The sequence below is a fragment of the Mustela erminea genome, chromosome 11 (assembly GCF_009829155.1).
Source record: "Mustela erminea isolate mMusErm1 chromosome 11, mMusErm1.Pri, whole genome shotgun sequence".
NCBI classification, from domain to species: domain Eukaryota; kingdom Metazoa; phylum Chordata; class Mammalia; order Carnivora; family Mustelidae; genus Mustela; species Mustela erminea.
The window spans coordinates 93797669-93816775 of record NC_045624.1 but is presented as its reverse complement, the minus strand read 5'-3'; the positions used below and the strand labels follow the sequence as shown (position 1 = coordinate 93816775).

General features: G+C 61.2%; 1 protein-coding gene across 1 annotated transcript in view; it reads right to left on the bottom strand.

The window, feature by feature from the left end:
- Nucleotides 1-19107, bottom strand: part of ADCY1 (adenylate cyclase 1) — a 94084-nt gene that overhangs the window by 30874 nt on the left and 44103 nt on the right. Inside the window, exons 5-8 of the mRNA XM_032304450.1 lie at nt 13030-13157; nt 8971-9129; nt 6798-6939; nt 5657-5812 (exon numbers count right to left, since the gene is read on the bottom strand). Of these exons, the coding sequence (XP_032160341.1) occupies nt 5657-5812; nt 6798-6939; nt 8971-9129; nt 13030-13157 (585 nt within the window). The remainder of the gene's footprint in view (nt 1-5656; nt 5813-6797; nt 6940-8970; nt 9130-13029; nt 13158-19107) is intronic.

Genomic DNA, 19107 nt, shown 5'->3' with positions numbered 1-19107 from the left:
CTGTGGAACTTGGCTGCCCGAGTCTTTCTGCACCTGCAAAAGGGAAGGCTGGTGGCTTCAGTGCAGACCTGAACTCTGGGCTCTGTGCACCGTGACTGAGCTGCTTAACCTCTCCATGCTCCAACCTCCTGGTCTGACACGTGAGAACAAAGGGGGCCCCCGAGGGGCGCTCTCACAGGACCTGAGACATTCATGCCTCGGAGGAGGGGGAAACATGCTGGCCCAGACCGGGTCCTCAAGCTGGCTCTCCGTATTCTCAGTGGCGACAACAGGCGGGCTGAAGGCCCCATCCACATGGAGACCCAGACAAGGCAGACACATCGAGAACTATAAGCTCCTCCTGGGAAGCCGGGAAGAAAGGCCAGGCTGCGGGGTGGGCTCCTGGGAGGCTGACAGCCACCACTCAGCTCACTGACCCAGGGCAGGAGACGTGACCGGCTCTGGTCATAGGCAGGGCTTGTGGGGACATGGAGGAGCAGGCCTGGGCAAGCTAGGAAAGCTGGCTTGGCAGCTGAAATATACTCACCTGCTCCCCTTCCTTTCCACCAGCTGGAACATGGATGCAATGACTGGAGCCCCAGCATCTGTTTTGGGCCATGAGGTGACAGCAGACAAGCCATAATAGTATCACAGAAAGCTCTAGTGCAAGATGATTGTGAAACCACCACATTAGCCCCATCTTGCCTGCTCTCCAGGGATATTTTAACCTACGAAAGCTAATCTCTCATTCAAGCCACCATGACTGGGGCTTTCTTTGATGCCACGGAGCCCACTGCTCGCTAGCAGGACTTCTGAGCACACCCGTGTGTGAGGTGGTGTCCTTGGGGGCCAGTACCCATCTGCCCCTCTACTCCCAGTTGCGCCCCCACCATGGGATGTGGGTGCTAGGAGACACGGGTGGTGAGCTGGTGGACAGGAAGGACGGCACTTCCTGCAGCACCCAGTGATGGCCTCGTCTGGGTGGGGGTGGGCAGGAGGGCACTCCCTGGGGCTTGGCTTAGACACGCTGCTCCCTGAGGCAGGAGAGCAGCAGAGACAAGCAAAAGCACCTCCCACCCACGACGCACAAGCTGGGGACGGCACACGGTGATGCACGGCGTTGCACGGCCCTGCCCGACACCGGGCCCTCTGGGGTGCAGTCAGCAGGCGGCTGCTCTCTCCCATCCTGTACCCCCGTCTCCCTCCTTCCCTGCTCTCCCTGGTGTGGTCGCCCCTCATGCTGCAGAAATGCCCCAGGACTCCAGGCCCTGACCTGAAGGTATCACTTCACAGGTGACTCTCTAGAAATGACGGTCACCCTGGGAACAGGCGGGCTTCCCCACCCAGGACAGGGCACAACAGGGGCGGAGCCAGGCCTGGGCACCCAAGGCCTTGGTGAAACAGCTGCAAAGTTCCCTCAGTGAGAGGAACAGAACCTCTTGTTGGAACGGGCTGGACACACAGGAGGGGAGGGGCATGGAGGGCACTGAGAGACCCCCATGCCCATGCTCGAATAGTCCTTGCTGAGGCCTGAGAGGGAAGGATGCCACACTCAGCCTGGCTTTCTCAGCACCGTGCACGCTATCACCAGATGGCAGACCTGGCGTGAGACCCGACCACAGTCAGGGAACGCCTACTGGAGCCGGGGTGCCAGGTGGTGAGCAGCTAACAGCCACTGTGCCCTGGGCTGACCCATCCGGGACTGACCTGCCCAGGGCTGCTGGAGGCCACAGGGCTCACCGCATCCACTCCAGCAACAACTGGAAGCCACAAGAGAGGGACCCATGCATGACTATGTCGGCAGAGAGGAGAGCCGGCGCTTTCCTGGGCAGAGAGCAGATAAGCCCAGGCTGGGTGTATAGCGCAGGCTTCCTGACTGTGCGGCTCAGGCAGCGAGAGCAGCTACTCAGCGTCCTGGAGACGCCAGAGGATCCTGTGCCCCATCACTGTGCGAGTCAGGGAGAAAACCACCGGACGGGTCATCTCAGTAGCTACTGAATGCAGTTTCTGAAATGGCACATCCACTCATTTGCAGAAGTGCCAACACTTGCCCACGTGGGTGGTTGCTTCTGACCAAAAGCGTCACAGTGACAGTCTGCAAAGCCAGAAGGAAAAAGAGTGCCTCTCCCACTGGAAACAGTATGAGGTGGAGAAGGAGCCAGTCACGCTTTGACCGTGCATCGAGAACACCCAAGAGCGGAGGAGGAAGTTAGCAGGATGAGTGTCAGATGAGCTGAATGTTCTCTCTGTTAAGTTCCCACCGAAATGGTAGAAACGATGTTTGCAAAGTTGCTGGCCGGGATGGAGACACAGACGCGGGAGCAGGTGTGCGGACCCGCAGGGCTGGGCAGGGCGCAGGGAGCGGTGTGGGCATGGACCGCACACCGCTCTCGCCAAGCCGGGACCCACAGACGTGCGTGTCCCAAGGCGACCACAGACGTCCACGAGCTCCGTGAGAAAAACACTGTGAGTTATTCACACCACCCGGGAAATAAAAGATTCATAAATGACCTAAACGTCAATAGACATAGAATCAACACAGTCTATCCTCAGTTTGGAGACCCCCACAGTGACATAAACATCGTATTTTGGAGGAACATTTATTAATATGAGAAACGTTTGTGATGCCATACTGGCAGGTGACAAAACAAGTGACCAAACCACACGTAGGTCATGCCGCCGACTTTCGTTAAATTCATACACGTGACACACAGTACGCAGCGGGACAGACCCGCCTGGCGCTGTCCCGTCAGCACCCCCACCCTGACCACACACGAGGGCGCCCGCATGGAAGTCAGGCCTGGACGCAGATGATCGGGACGCAAGGCCAGTGAGACCTTGTGCCGAAGGGGACGCAGGCTCTGGGGGCCATGTGGACAGTGTCTGCAGGCAGAAAGGCCTGTCCCTCAGGTCACTAGATGGTCACCTCCCCAGGTGCCCTCACTAGTGGGCCGGCCCTGCCTTTGCGCCTCTCTACCCTGTCCAGACCACCAGCCTTGTCACTGCCCTGTCCCAACCATTGGGGGGCCTCCCACAATGTAGACACTGCCATCCTGCACGGTGGGGCTTATTTTCAGTCGTCATGAGGAGATGACGATGAGGGGAAGCCGCGGGCCCCCAACCGACTACCTGCCTGTGCCTCAGTCTTGGCAGGGGAACCACCCGGGCCATGGAGGCCGGGAGTGCTGGCTGGTGGGGAGGGACCAGACATGGGGTGAAGCCTGGGGCTCAGAGACCCTCTCAGCTCAGGGAGCTGTGTGCAGATGGTAAGCCCTGAAACCACAGGACGGTTGGGGGGCTCGGCCTTGGATGCTGGGGCACCAGGCATGGTGACAGGGACAATGGCAGGGGCGCACACCTGCCCGTGCATTAGGCACCCGGGAGAGCGTGAGGCAGCAGGTGTCCCCCAAAGAGGGAGGCTGCAGCACACGGAGATGAAGGAGCAGAGTCTCAAGGTGGGCGGACCCTGACCTGGGAGGCCCCCCGCACTCAGATTTGGGGTGTCAGGGGCTGGGCTAGGATCAGGATGCAGGGACAGGAGGAAACCGGCTCTGTGCTCTCAGGAGGGGCAGGAGGAGCAGGACGGGGGCGAGGGATCCAGTAGCGACTGCAGACAACAGGGAGGGAAGGGCCACACACACATGTGCACGTATACATACCCATACACTCAGGCATGCATGTGCACGCACACGTTTGTGCATTCATACATGCACACGCATACATGCATGCACCTATACACTCAGGCACACGTGTGTGCACACACACATGTAACGCACACCTACATACATACACAGGCGTGCATGCACACATGTGCACACTCATGCACACATGCACAACCCACCACGAGCACACGTGTGCACCACTCATACGTACATTCATGTGGACACTTGCACGCACAAACTCATGCATGCACACTCACGTGTGTGCATCACACTCGTGTACACGCACACTTGTACGCGCAGACATGTACACACATGCATTCACACTCATCACACAGGCACATGTGTGTGCATGCACATGTGCACTCGTGTGTGCACACACCCATACGTGCAGGCACATGTGTATGTGTACACTCATACATGCACACACTCATGTGAACACTTCCATGCACACGCTCATGCATCACACTCACATGTCCACATGTGCACACTCATGCGTGCACATGGAGTGCATGCACATGTGCACACTCATGCCTACATCAGTGCCCACATCAGCACATACTTGCATAGACATATTCACGCACACTCACACGTGCATGCATGTGCACAATTCATATACATGTGTGTACATGCACACTCGTGTGACACAGTGGTGCACGCACATGTGTGTGTGCACGTGCCTACACCCAAATACACCCTCATACATGTGCACGCACACACACTTTCAAATGCACGTGAAGCTGGTAAGAAAGTCACTAGAGGACATCCAGATGTGGGAACCCAGGCTGGGCAGGTGACTGACCTACTGCTGCTGTCTGAGACCCGGGGAGCTTAGAGAGCCCATCATCCCTCACGAGCCAGCTACAGCGACACGGGGCGAGAGCAGGGCAGGCAGTGAGGTCAAAGCTCTAAGACGGCCTGCCTCCAGTGGCCCCATCACAAACACCAGTGAGGGGAGCCCTTGCATGGGGGACACTCTTAGACCAGGGTCTGCACAAAGGGGACCCCCCCAGGAACACATTTGCACACGTCTGCCTGCCTGGGACTTCCAAAATCCACCGAGCACACTGGCCGAGGGGAAGGCCAGTCATGATAGAACCCACGTCAGCACAGCTCTTCAAGAACTTCCAGCAAAATTCTCGCAAATGTGCGCTCACAGTCAAAACCACAAAAACCTATGCGGCAAGAACCCCCAGGAGTGCCTGGCAGAATCTCGCTTCTTCCTGAACAACCCCAGAACTGCAGGGATGGAGTTCCCTGTCACCGCACAATATCCCGGACGGCAGGGAAAACAGTAGCAGCGTGTTCTTGGCAAATGGACATAGGTCACGGACGGAGCCACACTGGGCTGGGGGGCCCAGGACATGAGGACACAGAGGGGAAAGGGGTGGCACTCCAGGCTTATCCCAGGCTCCTGGGATGCAACCCCTGCCCCAGATGACCAGGGTCTCTGCCCCTTGAGACACAAGACCAACATGGTTGAAGTGGACTCTGGGACCCCCACGGAGCAGCACTGCCCCCCAAACCCAGCAGAAGACCAGAACACCCAGAGACAGCTATGACCAACCCGAGAGGAAAGGGGGAAAATCCTGGCAGCCAGGCCACAAGGCTGGCACCCCCAGCGGAGGCCACCTTCCATGGACTGGACAGCTTTGAACACAAAGAGGGGCGAGCAGGTGCACAGCAGAAGACCCGGCGGTGGAGGCAGCCAGAGACAAGCCTGCCCAATGGCACCCGGGCTCATGGGCCATCTCCAAGGCTCCAGACCTCATGGCAGAGCATCTGACCAGCATGGATAACCTCAGGGACAGCTGCTTGGGGTCCACGCACATGTTTACCCACAAACACATGGAAGTCCAAGTTGAAAAAAAAAAAAAAAAAAAAAGGCAAGACGATAGAAAGATTTTTCCAGGAACACACTAGCAGCCTGGCTTTGAACAGCATTTACACTTTGGAGAGCACACAGGGCCAGGCGGCCCTGGGTGGGGAGGTCCCCACAGGGGCAGGAGGTCCCCTACCTTGTCATCGTCCTCGCAGGTCATGACGTTGGAGAAGGGGATCTCCGCCTTGAACATCTTCCGACAGTGCATGAGCTGCACCAGCAGGTAACACACGGTCTTGAACTTCATCCTCTTGGCGGGCTTGATGTCGGACAGGATCAGCCCTGGAAATATCTGTGCCGGCAGCCGACACACAGACACCGGTCAGCAGACCCGCGCTGCGCCCTTGCCCCCGGGCCGGGAGCAGGAACCTGACGGGGACAGGGAGGTCACGGGGACCGTGTGCTCAAGGACACACAGAGGTGGACAGAACCAGCAAGCCAGGCCCACAGCACACGGCTCTCAGCTACACCCAGGGCCTCTGAAAACCAGAGTGAGGCCTCAGTCCTCCAGTGGAGCTGTGGGAAGGTTTGGGGCCAGGCCACGGGGGGACCCTGGAGCCTGGACGTCACTGGCTGGGCCAGCAGCTGGCTGCGGACCACCACCCACTCACCTCCGGGTTCCCTGTCCCTCAGACCCACCTTCCACACCCACATGGGTGACTCCTGCTATCCTGGGGTCCAGCACCAACGCCTTACCCGGCCCTCCTCCACACCACCAACACCTGCCATACCCTCCTTCCCCTTCTTCCGGAGTGAGCTCACTGAGCCCAGCCTGCCCTGGCCCGGAGCCCACCACAGCCACAGTCCCTAGGGCACGAGGGATAGCACAGCCCTGATCCATGGACACAGGACAGCAAAGCTTGAAGCTCTTCCTCCTATCCCACCTGCTTATGTCCTGAAGGAGTACTGGGGCCATCTGTGCCCTGAGACCCTCACCTATACCCTGTACCCCCCAGTTGATCTCTGAGCCCCTCCCCTGCGCCCTCCATCACTACCCTGAACTCTGGAGGGTCTAGCCCTCCCGAGCACGTCCAGGTCAGTTCCCTTACACAGAGCGACCTCGGGTGCCCCACACGACGGTCACAGGCCCCCTGTGTGCCCAGTGCACCCCCATCCCTGTCCTGTTTTGCAGGAGCAGGGTAAAGGCCCAGGGAGATGAGGGGAGGCAGAGGATGCAGGATGGTTGAGTGCCTGAGCGGACCCCGGGCCCCGACCGGGGGTCCAGGAGCTCGCCCAGCCAAAGGCCCAGGCCCAGGCGAGCGGGTCCCGGAGCCCACCTTCCGCCGGTGTGACGGCACGATGAAGAAGGTCTCGATGTTGTGAGCCTTCAGGAAACTGTTCCTCTCGTGCCCGTGCCCCGGCTCCACCTCGTAGTCCCCGTTCAAGCAAGCCAGGGTCGTCTTCGTGATGTGGACCTTCCTGCAAAACAGCAGCACAGCCGTGCCTGGGGCCTGCGGTGGCGGCAGACACGAGGACCGGGAGGGGCCCTCCCCGGGTCGCTGGGCAGCATGGGTCACCTGGGAAGAAGAGGGGGAGGGAGCCCAGCAAGAGGGGAGTTGCGGGGGGGTGCTCAGAGCCTGTACAGGGGCACAGTGGGCCCAGTGTCAGCAGGAGCAGGAGGCAGAAGGGAGGCAATTGGGGGAGGAGAAAGGATACCATGCTGCCCCTCCCCCACACGGGATGGGACAGCCCTCATGCTCACCCCAGTGTGTTTCCAGGTGATGGAAGAAGAAACCCTCAGCCCGCATCTCCTGAGCACAGCCACAAGCCCAGGAGCCACAGTGGCCCCCAGGACCCCGCAGCTCTGGCTCCTCCCAGACACCTGAGCACGGGGCCTCGGGGCCCAAAGCTACCGCCCACAGCGAGCAAAGCACCTACGAGCCCAGAGTCCCCACACCACTGTGTCCCCTCCATTCCCTACAGGAAAAACCAGGCACCAGAGCACAAGAGCCCCTGCCGCCTTGTGGCTCTGGGACAGCCTCCGGGCTCTGGGCTCTGGGACACGGTCACCGCCAGCCTAGCCCTGAACTGCAAAGGGACACCCAGCACCGAGGCTGTCTGTAAGGAGGTGCATAGGCGTCTGCCCCTGCACTCAGCGTCCTCCTCCCGCAATGGGCATGGGGGGCGCACCCCACCGCAGAGTCACAGAACTGTCAGCGGCCAGCGTTCCAGGCTCGGGGACGGAGCAGGGGTCTCGGGTGTAAGCACACGGTGGGAGCGGACGCCACCGGGGGTTCCAGCCGAGGCACAGCCTGGCCAGCCCGGAGTCAGCCCCGGGAGCACCCTCCCTGGACAGACGGGGAGGAGATGCCCGGCGTCCACTGCGTCTCAGTCCTGTGGGACTGGAGGCCCAGTTATGCATGTGACAGTCCCAGCTGGCAGGGGGAAGGGGACGCAGGTCTGGAGCTGGGTGGAGGCGGGGGCGGTGATGGTGATGCCCACCGTGGCTCCCCCGAGACCCCTGGAGCAGGCAGAGTTTGCTCAGGACCCAGGCCCACCGCTTTGTGGCAGCCTGGCCCGTGCACCCAGCACACGAGTTTGGGGAAATCATGGCAGTACGAGGCCACAAGGCGGGGTGTGTGAGACCTTCCATTGTGCCCCAGCCTGGCCTTGGTCCCTCCAGGCAGACTGCTCAGAGACTCGAGCCTCAAGGAGGAGCCCAGAAACCTAGCCGCAGGGGTCCCAGCATGAAACTGGGATTGGGGAGTCACATGTGAATTCCATCCTTCCATCCGTCTGTCCGTCCATCCACCCATCGGTCTGGCCACATTCTCTGGACGCCCAGTGGCAGACGGTGGGTGTTTGCAGAATGGACGGGTGGAGGATGACAGACGGCGTGTGGGAGGGACAGGTCTGTGGGTGGCTGTAAGTGTCCAGGGGTCAGGTGCCCAGAGACGGCCAGGCCCAAGAGGACAGTGGCACGACCTCTGAGCCCACCTTGAAAGGCGTGTCAGGACAGATGCTGCCTGTGTCAGCCGTGTCCCCCACGGGCCGTCCAGGAGGGAGGAGGAAGGAAGCATCCCAGGGACACCGGGCCTCTGGGGCAGGCAGTGGGGGACGGAAGGGGCAGAGCCAGGGGCGTCCCCGCAGGCGCACACGTAACAGACGCACCACGCAGGCAGCCACGGGGGCGAGCACTGCTGATGCCCGGTGCTGAGCATCCCGGAGCCCTCCTGCGGCCCCATTCCACTCCCGGCCACCCGGGAGCACCTGGCCTTGGCTCTGGGGACCGTCTGAAGGAGGACCAGGACAGAGGAGCATGGCACGGACCGTGTGGAAACGCACCCAGCCTTCCCGGGGGGAGCACAGGGCAGAGAGAAGCGACAGCACGGGGTGGTCCGACCACCGGGCCTCCTCTCTGTCCGCCGCTGGCTTCCCTGGAGCCCAGAGATCCCGGGGGCCCCGTGCAGGCACCTCCGGCCCAGAGTGCACCACCTCGCCCTGACTCACCCAGGCAGGCCAGCAGCCTCCATGACATTGGCCAGCGTCACGTCATTGGACCACACGTCATACTGCCACTTGCGCAGGCCGAGGACCCCGCAGAGGACCCGGCCGGTGTGCAGCCCCACACGCATGTTCAGATCCACCTCCGTGGCCTCGGCCACCGACCTGCAACAGACACGTCATGGGGGTGGGGCTGGGCCCTCGTCCACACCCATGAGCTCGCCCATGCAGGGGAGCCTGGAGAGGCGGGAGCACGGGACCACGATTCCCGGGCATGGCCCCAGGTGGGCAGGGCTGCTCCAGGCCAGGATCCCCAGCTCCCTGGCCCCCGGGCATCTCACGGTGTGTCCATGCCAACCCTTGTCCCTCCCCACCCAGAGCAACCCCCATGGGACATGAACTGGGACCTCCAATCTGCTCTGTAGCCCCCTGACCCGGTCAGGAGCTCGTGCCTGCTCACTGGCCAGAGGCCGCTGTGACGACCGCCAGCAGCAACCTGGGAACGGCCAGGGTCTGACCCCAAGCTCCAGACCTGACCCTCGAGTAGACTTTATGGGATGAGAAGTGTGTGGATGTCAAAATCAGGCGGCAGGCCCAGGTGGGGAGATCACCCCCAAGCTGGGGAACACGGGACAGTGTGAGTCCCTGCAGCCTCCGGGGACACTGCCTGCTGCAGGCAGCTCTGTGCAAGCGGTCATGTGGGGTGACCAAGGGGTACCAGGCACACCTTCCCCAGCTCTAGGACTCGCCACCACGGTCAGAGGCACACAGTGCACAAGTCAGAACAAAGGGGACATGCGGCAGCCGTGCCAAGGCCCTCCGATGCTGTCTTCCTGTGTTTTCCACTCTCCCCCAGCGGGCAGAAGTTACGTTATTACAGAACACACTACAGCATGTCGTTGAGGAAGCAGCGGGCTCTTGGTGGGCTCCAAGGGACAGGAGTGCAACGAGGCCTCGTGGGAGGGAGCGCTGAGCCGTGAGACGGTGGCCTGTCCACAGGGGGCCCCGTGGCAGGTGTGTCCAACGGGCCTCCCCCGTCCATGGCAAAGCCCAACCAGAAAGGGCCAGGAGGCTGAGCCGCAGCCTGGGACACGGGAGCCCCATGGAGAGAGGTCTGTCACGAGGGGAAGAGACCAGGAAACATGAGACACACAGGGACGGCCCGCCAGACAAGCTGCCCTCTGTCCCCTCCCAGCATAAGATGCCCTGAGGCCCTGCCATGTGCAGAAGCCCAACCCCACCCCACCCAGGAGAGCAGGAAGCCTGGGAACTCAATGACAAATCTCCTTCCTATTTTAAGACCTGGCACTGATGTGCGTTCACCTGACTTATTCCTAATACGATGTGGCCCAGCAGAGATGCGGCCTCCAGGAAGCCCTCCCAGATCCTCACCTTCATCCCTAAAGCCCCATTCCTGGTGAGGGTTCAACAGGGTCCGTCAGAGACTGCTCCCGGCCACACCCTGGCCACCAGGCAGGCTGGCGGCCCAAATGACCAGAGCCTCGGGGGTGCCCCGGTCCCTTATAACATCTTAATTAGAAACTCTAAAAGAAGACAAGAGGCTTCAATGGTGAAATAAAAACCATGGGGTCTTCCGTCTGGAACACACAGACAGGACATGGACATGGGGCCTGGCAAGGAGGCCATCCAGAGACTTTGGCTCTCAGACCCTCAAATGGGCAAAGGCGGCCACTCCGCATGGGGAGCACACGTGAGCAGGGAGGCCCCTGATTTCTAGGGACATCCCATCAGCCCAGCCAACCCCTGCCCTCTCCCAGTCTCTGTTCCCCTGTGTACAATCCAGGACAGGCTGAATGAGCACTGACGGGCTCCGACGGCCGCCCAGCTACCCTGGCACCTCCAGGACCAAGGCCACAGCCCACAAGCCGCTAACCCGCTCCGGCAGACCCAGGTGCAGAAACACCGGGAGACGGTCCGTGAGGAGCCTGGACAGCAGCGACCGGAGTGCTTCCCGTCGGGTCCAGGGTCCCCAGTGCGCGTCGTCCGGAAGTCCACGAGTCGGGGGTTTACAGCAACACTTACTCGGGGGTCTGACGGTAGATGTGTCCTCGACACCTACCAAACTTTGTGCATATGAAATGCATTTTCTCTCAATTTTAACTTCTCAGTCATGGGTCAACCTCTAGTGAGAGGTGCAGAAACAAACACAACAGGGTTAAAATTTTGGAATTTTTTTTTTTTTTTAATTTGCGAAGGAAAGGAACACAGGAAAACGTGAGCAAGAAAACAGGCAATGGTGTTTCTGCTCATTTCACAGCATTTCCACCACGGCAGCCAGGAAGGGGCGAAGGGCACGGGGACCCAATCCTGCCACCCGCACACCCTCACCTCTTCCAGAAGGTTCTGCCTCACGTCTGGATCCTGGTACCAGAAGACGCACAGTTACCCGGACACTCACGTCACAGTAAACCATGTGTCAGGGATGGTCTCATCGAGACACATGTGCCGTGAACAGAGGAGACGGGAGAGGGGCCTCCAGAGCCACGGAGACGGCCTCCCACCCTGGGCCACCCCTACTCCGGCCAGCTGCGTCGGGGTCTGCCAGTGGCCACGGCAGCCGCACCAGCTCAAGGGTGGGTCCTGGAGGACAGAGCCCACGCCATCTATGCCCCCTGATCCAGCGCCGCAAACCAAGACACCTGGCCTTGCCCTGCACGCCGGCCTGATGTGCAAGTCTGACACTTTGCAGCTGGAGGGGCCCGTGCAGAGGAGCTGCCCACACGCTTCCCGGGGAGCCCTGGGCTTTCACTTCCACACCAGTTCCTGGTGTAGTCCTCAACACAGAAACTGAAACCTTCCCAACAGCCGCCGGACCAGGAACACAGGCTGGGCCCCTCTCCAGCCCCGGGAGCGGTCAGCACCCAGTCAGGGGGCGGGGCCTGAACGCACCTGCCCTCCAGAAGATCCGTCCCCTCCCTGGTATCATCCTTGGCACCGCCCCATCCCGTGGCAGGAGACGCCCCCCCCCCCCGCAAGCCCGTCCTGAGCGCACACATGGGAGAACTATCATGTTTGCACAGTGAGCAACCCTACTGGATGTGCGGCTGGTGAGCGGGTCACCCCCGGGCGGAACGAGCGGCGTCCCCCGATCCTGAGCTCCCCGGAATCGCCACGGGGTCTGCATGAACTGGCCCCAACCACCCCCTGCTCTGGAGACCCCGTCCACCCAGGGGACCCCTCAGCTGCAGCAGACCGCCGGCATCCCTGGGCTGTCTTCCTCCCCTGACCCCAGCACTGGGCGTCTGTCTCTCCACCACAGATCTGCCGCCACTGGCACGGGGACCCCCTCCTGGACGCTCATGGATGCCCCCACCCTGCCTTGCAGGGCCCGTCTGCGAGGTCAGCCCCGCCACGCCTCCTGGTTTGCATTTCTCTCTCTGTTCTTCTGTGTTTCCCATACAACTGTGAGGCCACCACTTCCCGGTTCCGAGTGTGGACCCTTACACCGGTCCCCGTTAACCTCATGCCCCCGGACCACACCCACTGCTCCACACTGCTCAGAGGGGCCGCCAGCTCGGCCCCCCAGCCCCATGCCTTCCCTGGACGACAGAGGGTCCCTCACTCTTCATCCCACTCCGACAGGAAGGGGCTGGCTTGAAAGGTCCGGTCGGCCCGTGGTGCTCCCGGGAGATGCCCCTGCCCCCTTGGAGCGCCCTCGGCAGAGAGCCCCCACCAACCCCTGCGCGCGAAGACGAGCACGAGCAGCCCCGTTCAATGGGACTCGGCTGGACTGGAGCCGGACATCCCCACTGACTCCCTGGGTGTCCTGTCTAGCCAAGTGGTGAAGCTGGTACCTTTCTGCACCCCTGATGCATCCCAGACCACGTCCCGGTTGGCCACGGATGAGGACACGTCCCAGCAAACCACAGATGGGAGGTCTTGGGGCAGCCAGCTTGGGCGGGAGCTCCCCTACCCCGCCTCACCGTGCAGCCCGGCTCTCTGCAGCCGGGGGACCGCCGGCCCCTCGGGACAGACCGGCCAGCACAGCGCAGGCCCGCGGGGCCCATGGGGGCGTGAGGGGGACGGCTCCTCTCACGCACTCACGTGATGGTGTCGATCATGTCCAGCCCCATCTCCACGCAGCAGTGGGCATGGTCGGTCTTGGGCTGGGTGAGGCCCGACACACAGTAGTAGCAGTCCCCAAGGATCTTGATGCGGCGGCAGTGGTTCTCCTGGGGCCAAGAGAACAGAGCGCACATTAGTGACGCGCCTGGGGGCTGGCACTCCGGAGCACAGGCCTGTTCCCACACAGGGGTCCACCCCGCCTGTCCCTCACCCACCTGGCCAAACCCGTGCACCGTTCAAGGTTGGGAAGCTGCCCCAAGTCAGAGCCAGCAGCTTTCCCGGGGATGTTCTCTGCCCCGGGTGTCCAGCACAGCGCCCCTCCTGGCCTCCGGCTCCGATGGCCTCGTGATGGACACTGTGCGTCACGTCAGACCTCTCACATACACACACACCAGCCACCATCGGGCAGGTGCACGCCCCCGAGTGTCCCTGAGGTGGAGGTCCAAGGGACATGTGGGCAGCTGTCACCAAAGAATCACCTGCCAGGGCCCCGAGCCCCAAGGGGACCGCCAGGGTCTGCACCCTGACCTCACCGCCCACAGGGACACCCAGAACGTCCGCCACAGCATTTATCCAACACTAAGATTGTCGCGCCCACCTCAGTCCCAGGGGGAGGGGCTTTCCGGCGCCTGCTGTGGGCCAGCCCATCGGTCTCGGCTGTGACATGGCTGTGACATGGCTGTGACTGCAGTTTCACATCTCGGATGCCCCCAGAAAGCTCGCATTCACATCCCTAAAATAATGGACGGCCTCACAAAACTCCTTCCCATGAGCGGGTCCTGTCTGTGGACGTCCACCACGACATACAGTGGAGACACTCTACGAAATGCACTAACGCACAGAAAAGTGACAGCAAATCCACTGCCGTCCACACACCAAATTTCATGAAAACACAGGACATTTCTAAGAACAAACAGGCATTGAGAAGCATGGCTTCTCTCCACGTTGCAGGGGTCCCATGGCCTCGGACCCGTGGGCCTCTGCAAGGGGTTGGTCTCGCCAGCGCGTCCCAGGTGAGGAGAACCTCACAGGTCCCGAGATGTCCTGCACGCCCAGAGCCCCACAGCTCCTGCTCTGAGAGCACGTCCCGGCGTCCCACAGAAAGGCCATGCCGGGGGCAACCTGTCCCATTGACGATGTTGGGGAGCCCAGAGGCAGATGGCCGGCGGCAGACATCCCCACTGCAGAGCCAAGGCCTGGGCCCTGGGAGTCAGCCCGCCAGGCTTCTCTGGCCACGCTCCCCAAGCCTCCAGGCCAGCGGGCAACACTGGAGCTGGACACGGGAACCCACTGTCCCCATCGTCCCTGTCCCCAGCCGTCAAAGCAGGCCAGCGACCGGGAGCTCCTCTCCCCTCTTGCTGGCCCCCCGCCCAGGGCCCAGGCAGGACACCAGGAGCCACTGCCAAGACTCATCCCGTTCCTGGCTGTCGGAACGTCCTCCTAGGGATCAGTCTGGGGTTCCAGGCGCCCCCCCCCCCGCCCCACCGAAGAGCCCACGGACGGGTCGGCACTATTCTTGCTGATGATTTCGGGGGGGGCACCCATCGCCGGAGCTGGTACCTCAAGAGTGACATGTGCCCATCAGCCCCTGCATGGGGCGTCCCTCTGCCCCCCGCGGCCTCCTGCCCTTCTCTGCGTGTCCTGTGTCGGGATGGGCAGGTGTGTGTGAGCTGCATGAAGGTGGGGAGGTGCCCACGGGGAGCCCCGAGGGTGAATGTTACTGCTCTGCACAGCTGATCCCCACGTGAGGGCCGGGGGCAAAGCCACTTAGCAGGGGGCGTCCGGGGCCACGGCCTCCTGATTGCAGCCTGTCAGCGGCAGACGTGACCTTGGTGACCGTCCCCCAGCACAAAGCCTTGGCTCCTCCTCGCCGGCCGCTGCAGGGCTGGGACAGGACGCGGCCCCCAGCAGATGGGGGCAGTAAGTGGCTAACGTTTCGTCTTGTCCTTCTCTTGTCCGATGTCCTGGCTGTCGCTGACCAGCTTGAGAGACCAAAGAGGTGTTTTCATTGACCTTGGTGTGTTTTGATTAAAAATCTTCCCCGTGGTTCCTGGAGCTGAGCCCAAACCTTTACGACGACAGCACAGCTGTTCCCGAGACCTCTGTCCTCCGCATCCAGACAGTCCCTCCACCCAGGCTGGGGGACGGAGTAGCCAACGGAACCCAGACGGCTGTAGGGGGATCCAGGTGGGAAGGCCTCACGCTGAGCCCGCCGGGTGGGGACTGCAGGCTCACGGACGAGCTCTGACCGGCCGGGCCTGCCATGCAGGCAGCTCGGGGGCCTCGGAGGGCAGGGACCCTATGACGTAAGCAGTGGCGATCACTGGGAGGGGCACACGTCACCATTTGCTTCCACTTCCGTTCCACTACGGCATCTGCTCTGTTCATTTGCGCGGGCCCCTGGGTGAGATGGGGGCCTGCTGTCCCAGATCCTCCGCCCGCCAGGAGGGACTGTCCAGGAGCAGATGTCTGTCCTGCTGTGGGGCCGTCTCATAGCCCCAGATGGGCCCATCACGGGCACCTCCCGGCAGCAGACGGTCACTTGTGTGCACCTGCTCCTGGTGCCTGGAGCGGAGAGAGCTCCTGAAGGACAGCCCCGCGCGCAGCACGATGTCTGACCTCGCGGGCAGGGCGGTCCTCCCTTGCACCCCTGGTCTCGGGTCTACACTGAGGAACCGAGCTGTGCAAATAGTTTACACACTTTTAAAAATGACATTGAGGGGCGCCTGGGTGGCTCAGTGGGTTAAGCCTCTGCCTTCAGCTCAGGTCATGATCCCAGGGTCCTGGGATCGAGCCCTGCATTAGACTCTCTGCTCAGCAGAAAGCCTGCTTCCTCCTCTGTGTCTGCCTCTCTGCCTACTTGTGATTTCTGTCAAATAAATAATCTTTAAAAAATTAAAAATAAATTAAAAATAAAAGTGACATTGAGGAGCACCTGGGTGGCTCAATCATTTGAGCGTCTGACTCCTGATTTCAGCTCCAGTCGTGATCTCAGGGCTGTGAGTTCAAGCCCCACATTGGGCTCTGTGCTTCCTGGGGGGTCTGCTGGGAGCTCTCTCTCCCTCTGCATCTCTCAAATACCTAAATAAATCTCCTTGTAAAAAAGTTAAGTTGCAAACAGCAATGCCCAGAAAACAAAATGAAATAAGCCTAAGGGAACCGTGTCCAAATGTGGCTGCGCAGGTCATTATTCCAGGGGATGCGACATCATGGCCAGTGGGATGTCGGCCAAGGACAAAACAAAGAAACAGCTGGCGGAGGACTAAACCACACGTGGCGGCCCTGTTGCGGGTGTTGGCACTGACGACCTTCTTCTGACCCGATGGTATACAAACCCACGAAACAAGCCAACGACCTCACCGTTGCAGGCTTCCAGCCTCGAGGGAGTGGAGACAGGGAATCAAAAACCGAAGGAGTGAAGGGGCGCCTGGGTGGCTCAGTGGGTTAAGCCTCTGCCTTCTGCTTGGATCATGGTCTCAGGGTCCTGAAATTGAGCCCTGCATTGGGCTCTCTGCTTAGCAGGGAGCCTGCTTCCCCCTCTCTCTCTGCCTGCCTCTCTGCCTACCTGTGATCTCTGTCTGTCAAATAAATAAATAAAATCTTAAAAAAAAAAAATAGAAGGAGTGAAGTTATTTGCTGAGTTGGAAACACCCACACAAACTCAGAATTTGCTGTTATTTTTCAAAAAAATATGCCCGTCCCCGTGCCCTGAGAGGCCGAGTACCAGCAGGCCACCTACCCGCTCTGGGAGGAAGCCAGGCTACCAGAGAAGCTGCGTCTGTGTGGCGCTGTCCCTGGACATGGGTGAGGGACAGTCCCGTCCAAGGGAGACCGGAGGCACCAGGCTGGGCGCCCACGGGTGGGAGTCATGAGCGTGCACAGCGGGAACGGACGGAAGGTGTCCACGCACACCCAGTCCACAGACCCCAGTAACACCCGGAATGGAGCACCAGGAGGAAGAAGCTCCCCGCTCGCCCCTGGCACGTTCTAGGGCACGGATCCCTCATCTGGAAAACGGACCCGTGCCGCAAGCCAAGCACGTACGGCTTTGGAGGATCACCCATCAGCGGACGTGAGAACATTCTTCTATTTAGAGAATCACAAGCTAACAAGAGCGGGAAAAATGACAGGAAACACGCACCCCAGTGAATAGCCAAGCAGCCCGCCTTTGGGGCACCTGCCCCAGCACCTAGGTGTGACGTGACAGGAAGCAGGTGGTAGGGGGGTCACACACGTGGGAGCCATAGGAACCACGACACACGCTGCACCTGGCCGGGAGCTGGCGATGGACACGCCAGGGGAGGAATGGGGAAACCGCTGGAGCTTCTGGGAGGCTCCCCAACACACAGGGAAAACCCAGGGACCCGAGCCCCAGCGCTGGTGGCCTGCGGGCTCAGGGGAGGTGACAGGAGGGGGCCCCAAGGGTCCGATGTGCGTGTTCCCGTTTTCTGTCTGTGTCCTGATGGGCATCAGGGGAACTTGCTGATTTAGGTCCTGCTTGTTCCTACTCCACCAACCCCAGGGGTCCGGAGCCCACAGCCCCACATCCTCTCTGCACCCCCACACCCAGCCGCAAACCCGCTCTGTCCCCCAGGCCGGGTTGCCAGGACAGGGGACACCCGGAGCCCAGGGTCCACGTCCCCTCATCAGCCTCACCTCTTCCTCCGTGGAAACCCCGAGCGATCCCGGCCATGCTCCCCCAGCCCCTCAGCCTCCCGCACACCCTGCCGTGCCCGTCTTCTGGGATTGAGGGGCTGTGACACACGGCACCGGCTCTGTGCCGGTGGTCAGTGCCCTCCACAAATTACACCCAGACAAGTACCCCGCCTGGAACAAGGTTGCTGAGGGAAGGATGCCTGACGTGACAAGCAGGTGACGGGGCCCAGAGGGAATCTGTCCACTGGGCGGGTGACAAGGCATCGCTGTGGCCAGTCGTGCTCAAGAGAAGGGCAAGGGCCAAGGCTGTGGGCACAAGGTGAGGTGACATCTAGGACTCGGAGGAAAGGCATGACCAAGCAAGACAGGACAGACGTCAGCCAATGTCGACAGGAGGGAACAGGTGTTTGGCAGAGGCTGCCACGCCCCCTGCCCACCACACAGGAGAGAAATTTCCATACAGGAGTTCTGGAGCCCCTGAGGGCAGGGCTGGGTCTGACCTGTGCAGGCTGCTCCCATGATCTAGGCTAGATTGTTCACAGTAGGCGCACCGCAGAGAGCCCTGCCTCCTCCGTGTCACACGGGGGACCGACCGCGTTCCTCCCTTGCATGGCAGGCAAGGCCACCCGCCCAGACCACCATGCCTCTCCCTGCACCTTCCCTGACCATGAGCCCAGGAGCATCGCATGAGCTGGGCTCCCCACACCTTCCTAGGAGGAGCCACGCCACAGCTCTGAGCCGCCGTGGACGCAGAGTGGACGTCCCCTCCCTGAGGGACCCCTGAGGCACAGCCCCAGGCTACATCTCTGCCCCCCAGAAGCAGGCAGAGCAGGAAGGACCAGTGAGTGACCCTGGGGAGAAGGTCCCCAAGCCCCCTGCCAACACTCATGGTCCAGGCAGTAACGGTCACACTCCAGGGGCCACGGAACCTTCTCCCAGAAAGGACATGCCAACGTGGTTCAAGCTGTCTGCTTGGGACTCCAGCTTCAGGGGCACGCAAAGGACGTGCTCCCTTGGTGGTCCCTGGGCCACCACAACCCCACGTGGCCCATGGGCGTGCAGCCAGCCCTCCAGCGGCAAAGGCAGTGTCTGCCCAAGGAAACAGCACCCAGAGCAGGACGCCCTGATTCCCGCTGCCGCTCCCGCCTCCCAGGGACCTCGCAGGAGCACCGGGGCGGCCGCCAGCAGGCAGGGTGAGGGCGAGTTTCTGCGGGCGGCCTCCCAGAAACAAGATCCTTGGAAATCCAGACACTACTGGTTTTGAGGGAAATGATGTTGATTTCCTGCGCATTAAGAAATAAGGAAAGCCTCATCCCAAGCGATGCAGGAAGCTCCGAAAAGTAAAACTCGGGGTGCACGACTCTGGGGGAACCACAGTTCTTCTGGGACCGTCCCTGCAGC